This window comes from Phyllopteryx taeniolatus, chromosome 5 (genome assembly GCF_024500385.1).
Source record: "Phyllopteryx taeniolatus isolate TA_2022b chromosome 5, UOR_Ptae_1.2, whole genome shotgun sequence".
Taxonomy (NCBI): domain Eukaryota; kingdom Metazoa; phylum Chordata; class Actinopteri; order Syngnathiformes; family Syngnathidae; genus Phyllopteryx; species Phyllopteryx taeniolatus.
In genome coordinates, this window is record NC_084506.1 from 22,419,895 (window position 1) to 22,431,566 (window position 11,672).

Below are 11,672 nucleotides of genomic sequence, written 5' to 3' on the forward strand. Positions count from 1 at the left end.
AAGATAGCTTGATAGCATTAATCAGCTTTATGTGTAAAAATCTACAATTTGTTGAATGATTGCTGTCAAATAATTACTACATACTATATTTTGAACATCAAAGGTCAGTTTCAATGTCTTGATCATACCTTTTTTCTTTATTTTCATCATCATCGCGTTGTTTCCGGGCATTTCGACACTACAAGAAAATATTGCACACTTCTTCACGTTCTACAATAACAGATATGCGACACCACATTACCGTTGAGCTGTAGCAACACACAATGATATTCACACTGTGGGCTTCCTAGTTGTCCATCTCACTCATTTTGAATCTACTGGCCGGCATTAAACAGCTTCATTCTGCCCTCCATACCAGACATGGCCTCCACATTCTTACGCCAGTCGGTCACTTCCTCCTTCTGTTCATGAGAGGAAAATCCTCAAATCAACAAATGGTGTTGTAATTTGATGTCATTGGAGCGCTGAAATGAAATAAAATGGATCTTACCTTCTCATCTTCCTTCTTGACGGTCTTGAGGTTGGCCTTAAAGTCCACAGACTCCTTGACCTTAGCGCCCAGCAGAGCTCCCAACATGGCGTCAGCCGAAATCTTCACCCTTTTAAGAGCGGGTCGCTTCATTTTACCCTTCAGCTCAACGATCTTGGCAGACAGATTCTCAAGCTGAAGGAAACCATTGGCAAATGATTAAGTCAACCAAATTCTTAAATGATGGCCACCCTTAAAATGACAACGAATATAGATGAATGTCCAAACCTCTGCATAAGTCTTGGTAACCTTGGAGTTGATGTCGTAGCGCTCTTCGTCGACCACGTCAATTTTATGGTGCAGTTCTTTGCACAGAGCCTATGAGAGACCCAAGAACCTTCAGAGGTTGCAAAAAACAAGAAATGCATAGGTAACCGCAACATATCCCAGCGGACATCGTCTTCATGTTCACTTGTTCACATGCATTCCAAGTGTGTCATAAAAAAAAAAATCTAGATAAAGTATTACTGTTCTAAACTGTCCCATAGAAAAATTTCATCCCAAACCACTGCAGCTAAAACAAAATGTGGTACATAAAATACATTATAAATAGAAAATAAGTAAATGAAACATAACACAATTAAAGGTCTAAATGAAGCTCCTCCGCTCATGTAAACTTATAGTTTCTTGGCTCCAAGATGGCGCCAAAGCAGCACTTTTATATTAGACAGGGCTTTGGCTAGAACTTAAAAACAGTGTAGCGAATCATGAATATGCACGGAAAAATGGTAATGCTTGAAAAAAATTGAAATTATTTTAAAAATTGTAGTTTGTGTGGGATCACTATTTGGCAAGCACGAGGTCACTTGCTGTTCTTTTATCTAATTGACTACTTTACATATGTTACCAATTGAATCAATAACCAATTTATACACCATTTGTTATATTGTAAAGTGGTACCAATAATGTATTAAAATAACATTTAAAAAATAAACAACAATATACACTGTAATAACAGCAGATAATATGCCATCTGTAACACCATGACTGCCTGTCCTAAAAGGAGTGATAAGAAGTAAAAACAAAAAATACAAGCCTTAAAAAACAGACTGAAGGGCAATCTTGAAAGGTGTCAGTATTAAATATGAAATTTAATATGTGCAGCAGACATGACAACAGCAGCCGGCATCCCTTGCTATGAACATCGTGTGTGCTTGGCAGAGGCGTGTGGAACATTCAGAACAGCACGCTGTTAGAGCGGAACATGCGAGACACCGCACGCACGTACCTGAAGGTCCTGCACTGACAGCCCAGACAGCTGCAGCGGAGGAACTCTCTCATTCAAAGCAGTCTCTCTCTCCTGGCGCTTTGCTTCCTTTTCCTTCTCCAACATCACAGTTGCCACCTTTAGCAGCTTGGTCTGAATTGGAAACAAAAAGAAAGCGGTCATGAGCATGTTTTTTTTTGTGTGTTTGCAGTGAGTCATTATTGATCAAAGCCGCCATAAGGACAAAAAAATACCTTCAAGGTCAGTCTGCGAGATGCAGAAATCTTGGATTTTCTCTGCACAGAAATTCAACATTTGCATAAAATGCTGCATCACTTTCTGCATAAATGCAAAACAGTTAACATGTCATACAAAAAGAATATCTTACCGGTCTTTGGTGGACATTTAGGAGCGAATGAAAACCAAGTTAGAATTTGAACAGTAATTAAAAACACAAATGTTAATGTAGCAAAACATAGTCACAACTCACGCCTCTGACATGTTGGAAGCCTTTTTTTCTGTGAAAAACAAATAGTTTGGATTGAAAAAGACATGCACATTATATGACTCTTTTGATTACAGGAATCAAAACCAATGACAGATTGCTGCTTGGTGGTCTCATCTGCTTATTTAAACAAGTCGTTAGCCTAAAGCACAGGTGACAAACTGGTGGCCCGGGGGCCAGATCCTGCCCGCAACATCATTTTATGTGGCCCGCGAAAACAAATCATGTGTGTCAACTTCATGTTTCTTGTGAAAATACCAAAATTGGTGTTTTTACTTGTATAATGTTGAGATATTGCAAGCATTTTATGTTACAATCACCTTTTTGGAATAAATGTAATAATAGTTTTTAATAATAATAGTCATTTTTTTATTGGCTTCTGATTTTAAAACTAGTTATCCATCAATGTTACGAAGAGACAGTATTTTATATGGGTTCACAGTCATAACGGCCCTCGGAGATAAGCCATAACTACAGTGTGGCCTGCGACAAAAATGAGTTTGACACCCCTGGCCTAAAGCATTAATTACACAAGTCAGTGATTCTCAAAGTGGTACCCAAAGAATCACTCCCTGAGTACAGTTCAGTTGTATTTATTTTTTTTTTTTGTAAAAAAAAAATCATTATGTGCAATATATTTATGTCAATCATTATTTAAGTATCGTTTTTCTTTAGGTACTACTTGTAAAAACATTAAGAACCACTGGCCTAAGTCATTTTCAAGTTGCTGTTACAATATCAACAAAAAATACCAATGTGCTTGCTAAAGATTGTTTCTTTTATGCCTGTGTAGCTTCTCAGTCATCCAGGTCAAGGTAATCTGAAAAGGTCAAATCGTGGCAACTGGACCTTTCTTATTTGTTGAATTTGTTGTGTTTTGTTCTTGTTTTCTGAAAAAGCTCAAATATGACTTAGGCAGCAAGACTATTGAAATGTAATCTTACATTTGCATTTGAATAGCTGGATAGACTTCAAACTCTGTCGAGTAAAAAGTGACCTTGCATCTAATATTTGTTGTAGTTATTCAAGACATTCCAACATGCATCAATTCTAATAAATTGCACAAATGCCTCGGTTGAAAACAGAGGAGCTGCGATGACTCGGCTCTCACAATGAAGAAAACTTATCATACCTTTCTTGTGTGTACAAATGAAGCTGTGCAGCGTCCGTCTCGAAGTGACAGGAGGAGCCTCAGGTCACATTCAAGAACTTCTTGTCTGGTCTGTGAGTGGTCAACTAAAATAGAACTCTTGTGCCAGGACAGCAAGCAAATCAGGATGCTAGGTCACCCATTATTCATGCCTCTTCCACTGTTCATATTATAAAGATCTAGTAGTTTGGTGATTTCGAAGTTAGGACATTAAAAACTGTACCAGGCAATACAGACAAAAGAAACTAAGCACAAAAGTGGCTGTAATATGTTTAATCAGTGTTGTCCAAACTGGTAAGAAGCACAGCCACCTGTCCGATAAAAATAATGCCCCAAACCTGCAAAAAAAAATGTAAAATAAAAAGTAAGTAAGATTGTGTTCTATGTGTTTTTTAAGAAGGAAAATAGCACGCTATAATATTGTACTTCATAAAAACATATTGTAATAACATAATTAAATATAACTTAAAGAATTCAGCAATTTGTGCATCATGATTAATTTATTGACTTGGCCACTGGGCGGCCGTATAATACAGGCATGCAGACGCAAACAAAGAAGAGTTTCACAACTACTGTAAGCGACGCCGTAAGCTGCAGTATTTGTAGTCGTTTTTCGCAAAGGCTAAAGAATATATGACTAAGTATTCTTAAATTGTCTGAATATATGTGTTACTGCACTGTTTGTGTTAAAATATCCGTTGCTTAAACAAAATTTAGATACAATTTTTATTTAACTGACATGCAATACATTTTAATTGAATCAATATTTAAGTACAGTTTTTTAAATTTTTCTGTATTTCAGTGCAATGTTAATGTTTAAACTGTGCATAATATTACAGTGGCCTACAAAAATAATAAATCTTTTCAGGCATGAAACCTTGATGAACACCGACGATGCTACTACATTTTAATGTTTGTAATGATGGTGGTACTTGGTGTAAAATGTTTGAGAACCAGTTCAAGTTATTCATTCAAACTGACTCACAAGCTATGATGACGAGTTTGGTTATTGCCCGGCGTCGAAGAGCTTCTTCCTGCCCTCCATGCCAGACATGGCCTCCACATTCTTACGCCAGTCAGTCACTTCTTCCCGCTGGAGCCCATACACATAGATGCTGTCGTGTTGTTTCCGTATACAGATAATTACGTTTTAACCTTACTTTTTCATCCTCTTTCTTCACTGTCTTAAGGTTGACCTTGAAATCTGGCTTCATGAGTTTGGAGGGGTCCGAGTAGGCGCCCAGCACGTCATCTGTACTTTTCTTCACCCTCTTTAAGCTGGGCCGCTTGATGCCCTTCAGCTCGACAATCTTCTGTCTCAGTGATGCGATCTGTGGCAAACAACACAAGTGATTACTTCAGAATCAGAAGCAGAATCAGAATCATCTTTATTTTGCCAAGTATGTCCAAAAAACACACAAGGCATTTGTCTCCGGTAGTTGGAGCCGCTCTAGTACGACAAGAGACAGTCAATTGACAGAGAACACTTTTGAGACATAAAGACATTGACAAAAACAGTCACTGAGCAATAAAGGGCTGCTAGTTATCTGGTAATGCCGGTACAATTTTTTTAATTTTTATTTATTACATTTTTTTTTTTTACAATTGTGCAAAAAGATGCAGAGTCCTCTAGCACTTAGAGCAGTTTGAATGACTAATATAGCAATAGTCCGGTTCAATGACCATTGTGCAAAGGGCACTGAGACTTCAAGGAGTGTATGCAGTTTAAAGTGACTAGTAGCGAAATAGTAGCGGGGGCGGGGGGGGGTTGTAATGTATCTACCTATCAGTCGCGGAAATCCAAGCTATATTGCAGAAATGTATATATTCATGGTTCGACATTTGCAAATTGACACAGTAGTGGATATATTTTTATTTTTTTTTTACCTATTCTTCGTATTCCCTTAGTCACTATTTTTGTGCCCGTGCCAAAGCAATATTTGGCACCATCATGTGGCATCTTTGTGCCAAGGGACTATGTTGAAGTGAGAGGAGAAGCTTTGTTTATCGATAAAATCTTGTGGCATCTATAAGAAATAAAAATCTTTTTGGGGGGTGGGGGGGGGGGGGGGGCACACTGTACTTAACTCTAATGCCTTTGCATGTGGGAAAAGAGACCCACAGTCGCCAAAATGCAGTTTTTAGCTGTTTGTTGACGTCAGGCGAACAATAAAAACCCATTTCAGAACACTCACGCAGGAGCTGCTGTTTGCCACAGTTCACACTCAGACACACGCCACTCGCCGACGTCACACGCCACCCCACCAGGCCCTGCCTCTCAAAGGCACATGCATGTATCTAACAAAGTGATTTCCAACCAGGCTGCCATGGTACACTAGTGTACAATTAGAGATCATCAAGGGAGCTGCAGGAAATGATCCAATTTCACTTAATTTTATTGAAAATTATGATTTATTAATTACAAATATATTTTTGTTCATCTATCTTTTCCAACAATGTGTAGTTACAGGCAGAACAATTAAATGCTCTTCTGTTAGATGGCAGAAGGTACAATAAACCTTTGTATCCACCTGTTGCCATTCATATAACAAAGTCTTGGCAACCTGTAAGTACTGTATATCGGCCTTGTGTTCAATTAAACAGGCCCAGATTTCTCACTAAGTAAAATAGTGAGAACATTGAGACAAGATCATCATTTCACTTCTGTGTACTAAAGAGTGGGATGTGATGTGATGAAATCTGGAAAATGCAATCTGCAAAATGTTAGCGCGTAAGCTTAGCCCAAGATGATAGGCATCTAAGTGGGTCACACAATAGTGTGAATTTGTACGTAAGGACCCACCTGCTGCTTGTAAATTAGCTGTGTGGGAAACTGCCCATTTGTGTTGGGTGGTCCTTTTTTATTACACACCTGGGCTACCATAAATACTCGCGTGTGATTTATAAATGGGTATAGCCGCTTTCAAATTGTAAATTGTGTTTAGCTTTTCCTTTGGACAATTTAGCATGTTATTGCCTATGTACTGCGGTGCACTTTGTACAAATAACCACACAAATTGAACATCAATAATGGTCCCTGTGAGGAGGAGTCTGCTTTATAGGCCAAAAATAAAATAAAAATATTCCTCTTACTAAGGTTTCACATAACAGTGGTGAAGCAGTTTGCCGAAATGCACAAGAAATTCCTATTTAAAATGAATGGGATCAGATTCGCCCCAATAAGGCTGATTGTCTTGAAACTTATTATATCGGTCAAGCTCAAAATCAAAAGCAAAAATTGCTTTGGACCATACAATTTCATGATATTGTAGCATTGTTATAAGAATTGAAAGTTATGACGTACGACAAGTCAAAACCCTCAGTTTACAAGTCAGATTGACTTGAAATTTCATCAAACACAAGTCGAACTCAGTGTGTTGTACCTAAATGCCTGAATGAATTACTAACCAGCTAATTCCAAATTGAATACGCAAGGTTTGTCGATTGACATAAAGATGCTATGAAAAAGATGAGCAAGATTGCTTGCTCGTGGTACGCAGGGTCCCTTAAGTGGTATACAAACAATCACTGAATTAAATGTTCAAACTGCATATTTGCATAACATTACTGTAGCTTTTTTTTTTAAATCCAGTACGCTACATTTGTTGAGTACAGCTCAATTGTGGTTAACTTTTAAGGACATTACATTTGCATTTCATCTTTTAGAACTGCTTGAATTCAAACACTTATTTAGGTACAGTTTCTATTTAACAAATGTGCAATACATTTTTATTGAATCATTATTTAAGTGCAGGGTTTTTTGGGGGGGCAAAGTGTTAATGTTCAAACTGTGCATAATGTTTCAGTGGCTAGCAATAAATTACTTGGGAATAAAGACTGCTCTGATTTGGATTAATAATCGTCGCCTATTACGCGACGATATTTTCAAGATGGACCTGATGGTGGTACTTGTAAAGCTAAGTAGAGGTGAAATAATAAATCGATTAACCGATGACTAATTGATTATCAAATAAATCGTCAACTATTCTGATAATCGATCAATAATTTAGAGATTTTTTTTAACTTAAAATTGTCCAAATCCTTGGAATTTCAGCCTCTCAACAGTCAATATCCTCAGATTTCCGTAGTGCTCCATGAACGCAGACTCATTATCTTTGTGTTACATAAAAATAAGACATTTTCAAGCATCTGTTTTTACATTGGAAAAGAAAGATTAACATTGTTGCCTATTTTCTGACATTTTAAGGACCAAACCAGTAACTTAATCATAATCAAATTATATTTGTGTGCATTTTCTGCACTGTCCTATCTTTGAATAAAGGGATGAGATTTTTTTTATTTAACAATTCATCAATTGATTCAAAAAAATAATCAACAGACGAATCGATTATTAAAATAATTGTTTGTCGCTGCCAAAGCCTTTTAAGCTTTGACAAATGGTTGACTGGTGGTTAGCCACAGATAGCAGGCACATTTAAAATGTTCAAAGGGATTCTTCCAGCTCAAACATACTTTACCTCATTTTCATTTTTGTCCACCTTCACCGCTATATCATAACGAGCTTCATCGGTGACATCAATCTTTTTGTGGAGTTGTTTGCACAGTTCCTGCAAAGGAAGAAGACATCAGCAATGTGTTGATTCAGGAAGTGGACGTTGTGGTCTTGCTACCTGGAGGTCTTGGACTGACAGGTTCGAGGTCTTCGGCTGAGGGAAACATTCACTGATGAATCGTTCCCTCTCCACTCTTTTCTCTTCACTCTCAGCCAAGAGCATCGAGGCGGCCCTCCTCAGCAAGATGGACTTTAGGTAAGAAGGCATCCCGGTGACTACTCTCCACCAGTTGCATGGCATTTTGGGAAACTGGTATTCACACATTTTCCTAATAACTGATGGACTCACCTTCAAGTGCAGTCGCCGTGTGGCTGAATATTTCGGTTTTCTCTGCGAGGTAAATTATTATGCTTTATGCATCACTTTGAAAAATCTTATTGGGTGACTGCTGAGAGATGAACATTAAAAACGGCACCGACACTCAATGGATTTAAACACAATCAAAGAAGAAAACGTGCAACTTGTTTAGGACAGATGGGCTATTATTTTTCCCAACCCAACCCTGAGCCTTATGTGAGTATATGTGGGGCTGCACAGGGTGGCATTTATGCCCCCCTCCAAAAAAAAGCCAGGTGAAGGCACACAGCGTGTAATGTGATGAAAATATATGTATTTTGTACATCACAGCACCCTAAAACTCACAGAGTGACGCCCCCTGGTAAGTTAGAAAATAAATATTTCCAGACACCAGTTTCACTGATCAACACAAAATTTGGTGGACATGTCTATCATCACACGAGATACGACAAAGTCTCATGGACCCAAGTCCAAAATTGAACAGGAAGTCCGCCATTTTAGTTGGCTGTAGCCATTTTGAAAAATTTCCAGGGCTTGCACTTTGACAAATTCCTTGTAGGGCCCTGATCAGAAGCTAGGATTCTAGACCAGTGATTCCAACCAGTTTGCCATGGCACATTAGTCATGAGAGATCAACAGGTGTGCCGTGGGAAATGATCCAATTTCACTTAATTGGCCCCAGAATATTTTATTTACGACAAATAATGTACATGTAATGACAGGCACAAACATTAAAAGCCCTTCCACGAGATGGCAGAAGGTAATTTATGTTAGGTTTTTATTTGGTGACATGCCATTAAATTTCTTCTAATTTAAAATACGTGCCTTGGCTCAAAAAAAGCTTTGGAAGCACTAAATTGCGAAGCATTTTTGCCTTTGCTGTTTAATGTGGGGGTTTACTCACCGGGCTTTTGTGGAAAATGTGACAGGGAAGCAAACAAAAGAAGTGACATTAAAACCCAAATATGATATAAGGAATGTTGGAGAAAAGTACTCACCCTTCAGACATATTTGAAGTTTATTATTCCTTTGGAGCAAAAACAAATGCTTATGTTACTATCATTTTGTAAGATTTTCTTTATATTTGTAATTATTATTATTTTCAGTTGCGTGTTAGTGTCCTTCCAGGGCTAGATAATCATTCCTATTGTTACAGAGTAGTCTGCGGAGTTGCTATATTTATTCAACATGCTTTCCTGGGTCCAAACAGTTGCCATGGCCTTCAATGTTTTTACAGAAGGCCGAATTTCTAAAAGCAGTGAACAACCAGCGTATTCAAATTTACGCTAGAATAATATCTGCCTTATATAATATACTCTGCTTTCATCCACTTTTACCTGTCTCGCTTTATTCTTTTTTATTTTACCTGAACATTGACAAAGAGGTGTATACACGACTCTGACACAACATAATCACAACCAGTTAAAATGATGACAGGTTGGCTGAAGGGGGGATGAACATTTGTGCCAGCGACCTTTGCGGTTTACGAGCGCGGGTCAGGCACGCCGTTACCGTCCACCTTTGCGTCCGGCGGGTCAAGTCTAGGGTTACATTTCTTCACTTAAAGAAGCATGGCGAGATTATCAAGAAGCTCAGCGTGTGAATACCAGCTGTCGAGAGACATTTACGGCTCCCTTGCATTAAATCCCAACTGGATTTAACACGCACGAAGTGAGGAGGATAACGAGGCACCTAGAAGGCTGCCAGGGTACAATAATTCTAGTACTTTAATATCAGTGTGTTATTTTTCCAACTTACCTCGAAGGTGAAGTCAATCAAAGACGGCAGGGATAGGAATCAATCAAGCACTCAAATGATGTATGCATTAAAACTCACATCTCTCCCTGTAAATATACGCCTCCACTCCCTCCTGACTATTGGTGCATCACGAAAGAACAATTCTGGATTCGGTCCAGAAGAACTGGGACACATTATTGCATGTTATTGTGCAGCACAAGGACACACCTTATACAGTATGTGCCTGGGCTACATGGCAGCTCAGTCATCCTCTCTGTAGAGATCAGGTGCTCAGAGAATGTTTGGCGTTTGTGCGTTCATGGCGATGGCAGAATAGAACTTGGCGTCACGTACCAGATGACTTTTGAAACACGTTATGTCTGTTTGGATCATAACGTCACATCAAACCTACAACTAGTTGCTCTAATTCTATACAAATTCTTGCAAAGGCCAAACAACTGCAGGGGTTCTTCGGTTTATGACGGTTTGGACATACAGCATTTTGAAGTTACGAACGAAACAGAGATTTTATCCCAAGTACATTTAATATTATTGTAAGCCACTGTAACATTATGCACAGTTTGAATATTAGTGCTAAACATTTATCATAATCAATTTCGGCACACATGATTCACACATCAATGTACAGACGGTGGATATAAAAAGTCTACACACCCCTGTTCAGATGCCAGGTTTTTGTTATATAAAAAAATAAGACCAAAATAAATCAATTCAATTTTTTTCCCACCATTAATTTGACCTATAACCATACAACTCAATTTTAATAAATGTAATATTTTTAGAGCTATAATAAGCTGCCAATAGATGTGAAGTCAGCCCGAAGTGTGAATGTTTTTAAGTCCAGGTTAAAAAAACAATATTTTTCATGCTAACGATTGAGCATTTTAGAGCATTTTCATTAACAACAAAAAACTTTCTTGCATTTTATGTTCTTCTAGTAATTTTAGTAAACATTTTTATTAAATGTTTTTAATCATGTAAAAAACATTGGGTTACATTGTGGATGAAATGCGCTATGTAAATAAACTTGCCTTGCCTAGAGAGGGTAAGAAAATAAAGATAAACTGAGATAATGTTTGCATACCAAGTTTGCATACCCTATTATAACTGGGGATTTGGTTGTGTTCAGAATCAACCAATCACATTCAAACTCATGTTACCTGAGAGGCAGTTGACAACCGCCACTATTTAAAGCGTCTCTGATTAACCCCAAATAAAGTTGATCTGTTCTGGAAGGGCCCGCGTCCCTGGTGAGGATGGGTGGTTCAGAAAATGGATGGATGGATGGATGTTCTGGAAGGATTTTCCTGAGTTAGAATGTGATTGATTCTGAACATTACCATAAATACACAAATACTGTATAAGGCAGGGTATATTGACTTTCCCCACAAGCAATACTCATTAGTATATCCATCCATCCATTTTCTGAGCCGCTTCTCCTCACTAGGGTCGCGGGCGTGCTGGAGCCTATCCCAGCTATCATCGGGCAGGAGGCGGGGCACACCCTGAACTGGTCGCCAGCCAATCGCAGGGCACACATAAACAAACAACCATTCGCACTCACATACACACCTAGGGGCAATTTAGATACTTCAATTAACCTACCATGCATGTTTTTGGGATGTGGGAGGAAACCGGAGTGCCCGGAGAGA

At 38.4% G+C, this 11,672-nt stretch overlaps 2 protein-coding genes across 4 annotated transcripts; both read right to left on the bottom strand.

Moving 5' to 3' along the window:
* Nucleotides 1-118: 118 nt before the first annotated feature.
* LOC133478142 (troponin I, slow skeletal muscle-like) lies at nucleotides 119-2,131 on the bottom strand. The gene is made up of 5 exons (XM_061773841.1): nucleotides 1,991-2,131; nucleotides 1,758-1,889; nucleotides 758-847; nucleotides 491-664; nucleotides 119-401 (listed from the first exon to the last, which is right to left on the bottom strand). The coding sequence occupies exons 2-5, from the start codon at nucleotides 1,860-1,862 to the stop codon at nucleotides 315-317; spliced, it is 456 nt and encodes a 151-aa protein (XP_061629825.1). The 5' UTR covers nucleotides 1,863-1,889; nucleotides 1,991-2,131; the 3' UTR covers nucleotides 119-314.
* Nucleotides 2,125-10,791, bottom strand: LOC133478141 (troponin I, slow skeletal muscle-like). 3 transcript variants are annotated; one of them, XM_061773840.1, is made up of 9 exons: nucleotides 10,021-10,791; nucleotides 9,261-9,289; nucleotides 8,254-8,295; nucleotides 8,023-8,154; nucleotides 7,870-7,959; nucleotides 4,552-4,722; nucleotides 4,377-4,484; nucleotides 3,374-3,729; nucleotides 2,125-2,254 (listed from the first exon to the last, which is right to left on the bottom strand). In XM_061773840.1, exons 4-7 carry the CDS (start codon nucleotides 8,125-8,127, stop codon nucleotides 4,398-4,400), a joined length of 453 nt encoding a protein of 150 aa, XP_061629824.1. In that variant the 5' UTR covers nucleotides 8,128-8,154; nucleotides 8,254-8,295; nucleotides 9,261-9,289; nucleotides 10,021-10,791; the 3' UTR covers nucleotides 2,125-2,254; nucleotides 3,374-3,729; nucleotides 4,377-4,397. The 3 variants fall into 3 exon arrangements, with proteins under 3 accessions (XP_061629824.1, XP_061629823.1, XP_061629822.1); XM_061773839.1 differs by having other exon boundaries at nucleotides 8,254-9,170; XM_061773838.1 differs by lacking the exons at nucleotides 8,254-8,295; nucleotides 9,261-9,289; nucleotides 10,021-10,791 and having other exon boundaries at nucleotides 8,023-8,246.
* Nucleotides 10,792-11,672: the final 881 nt, after the last annotated feature.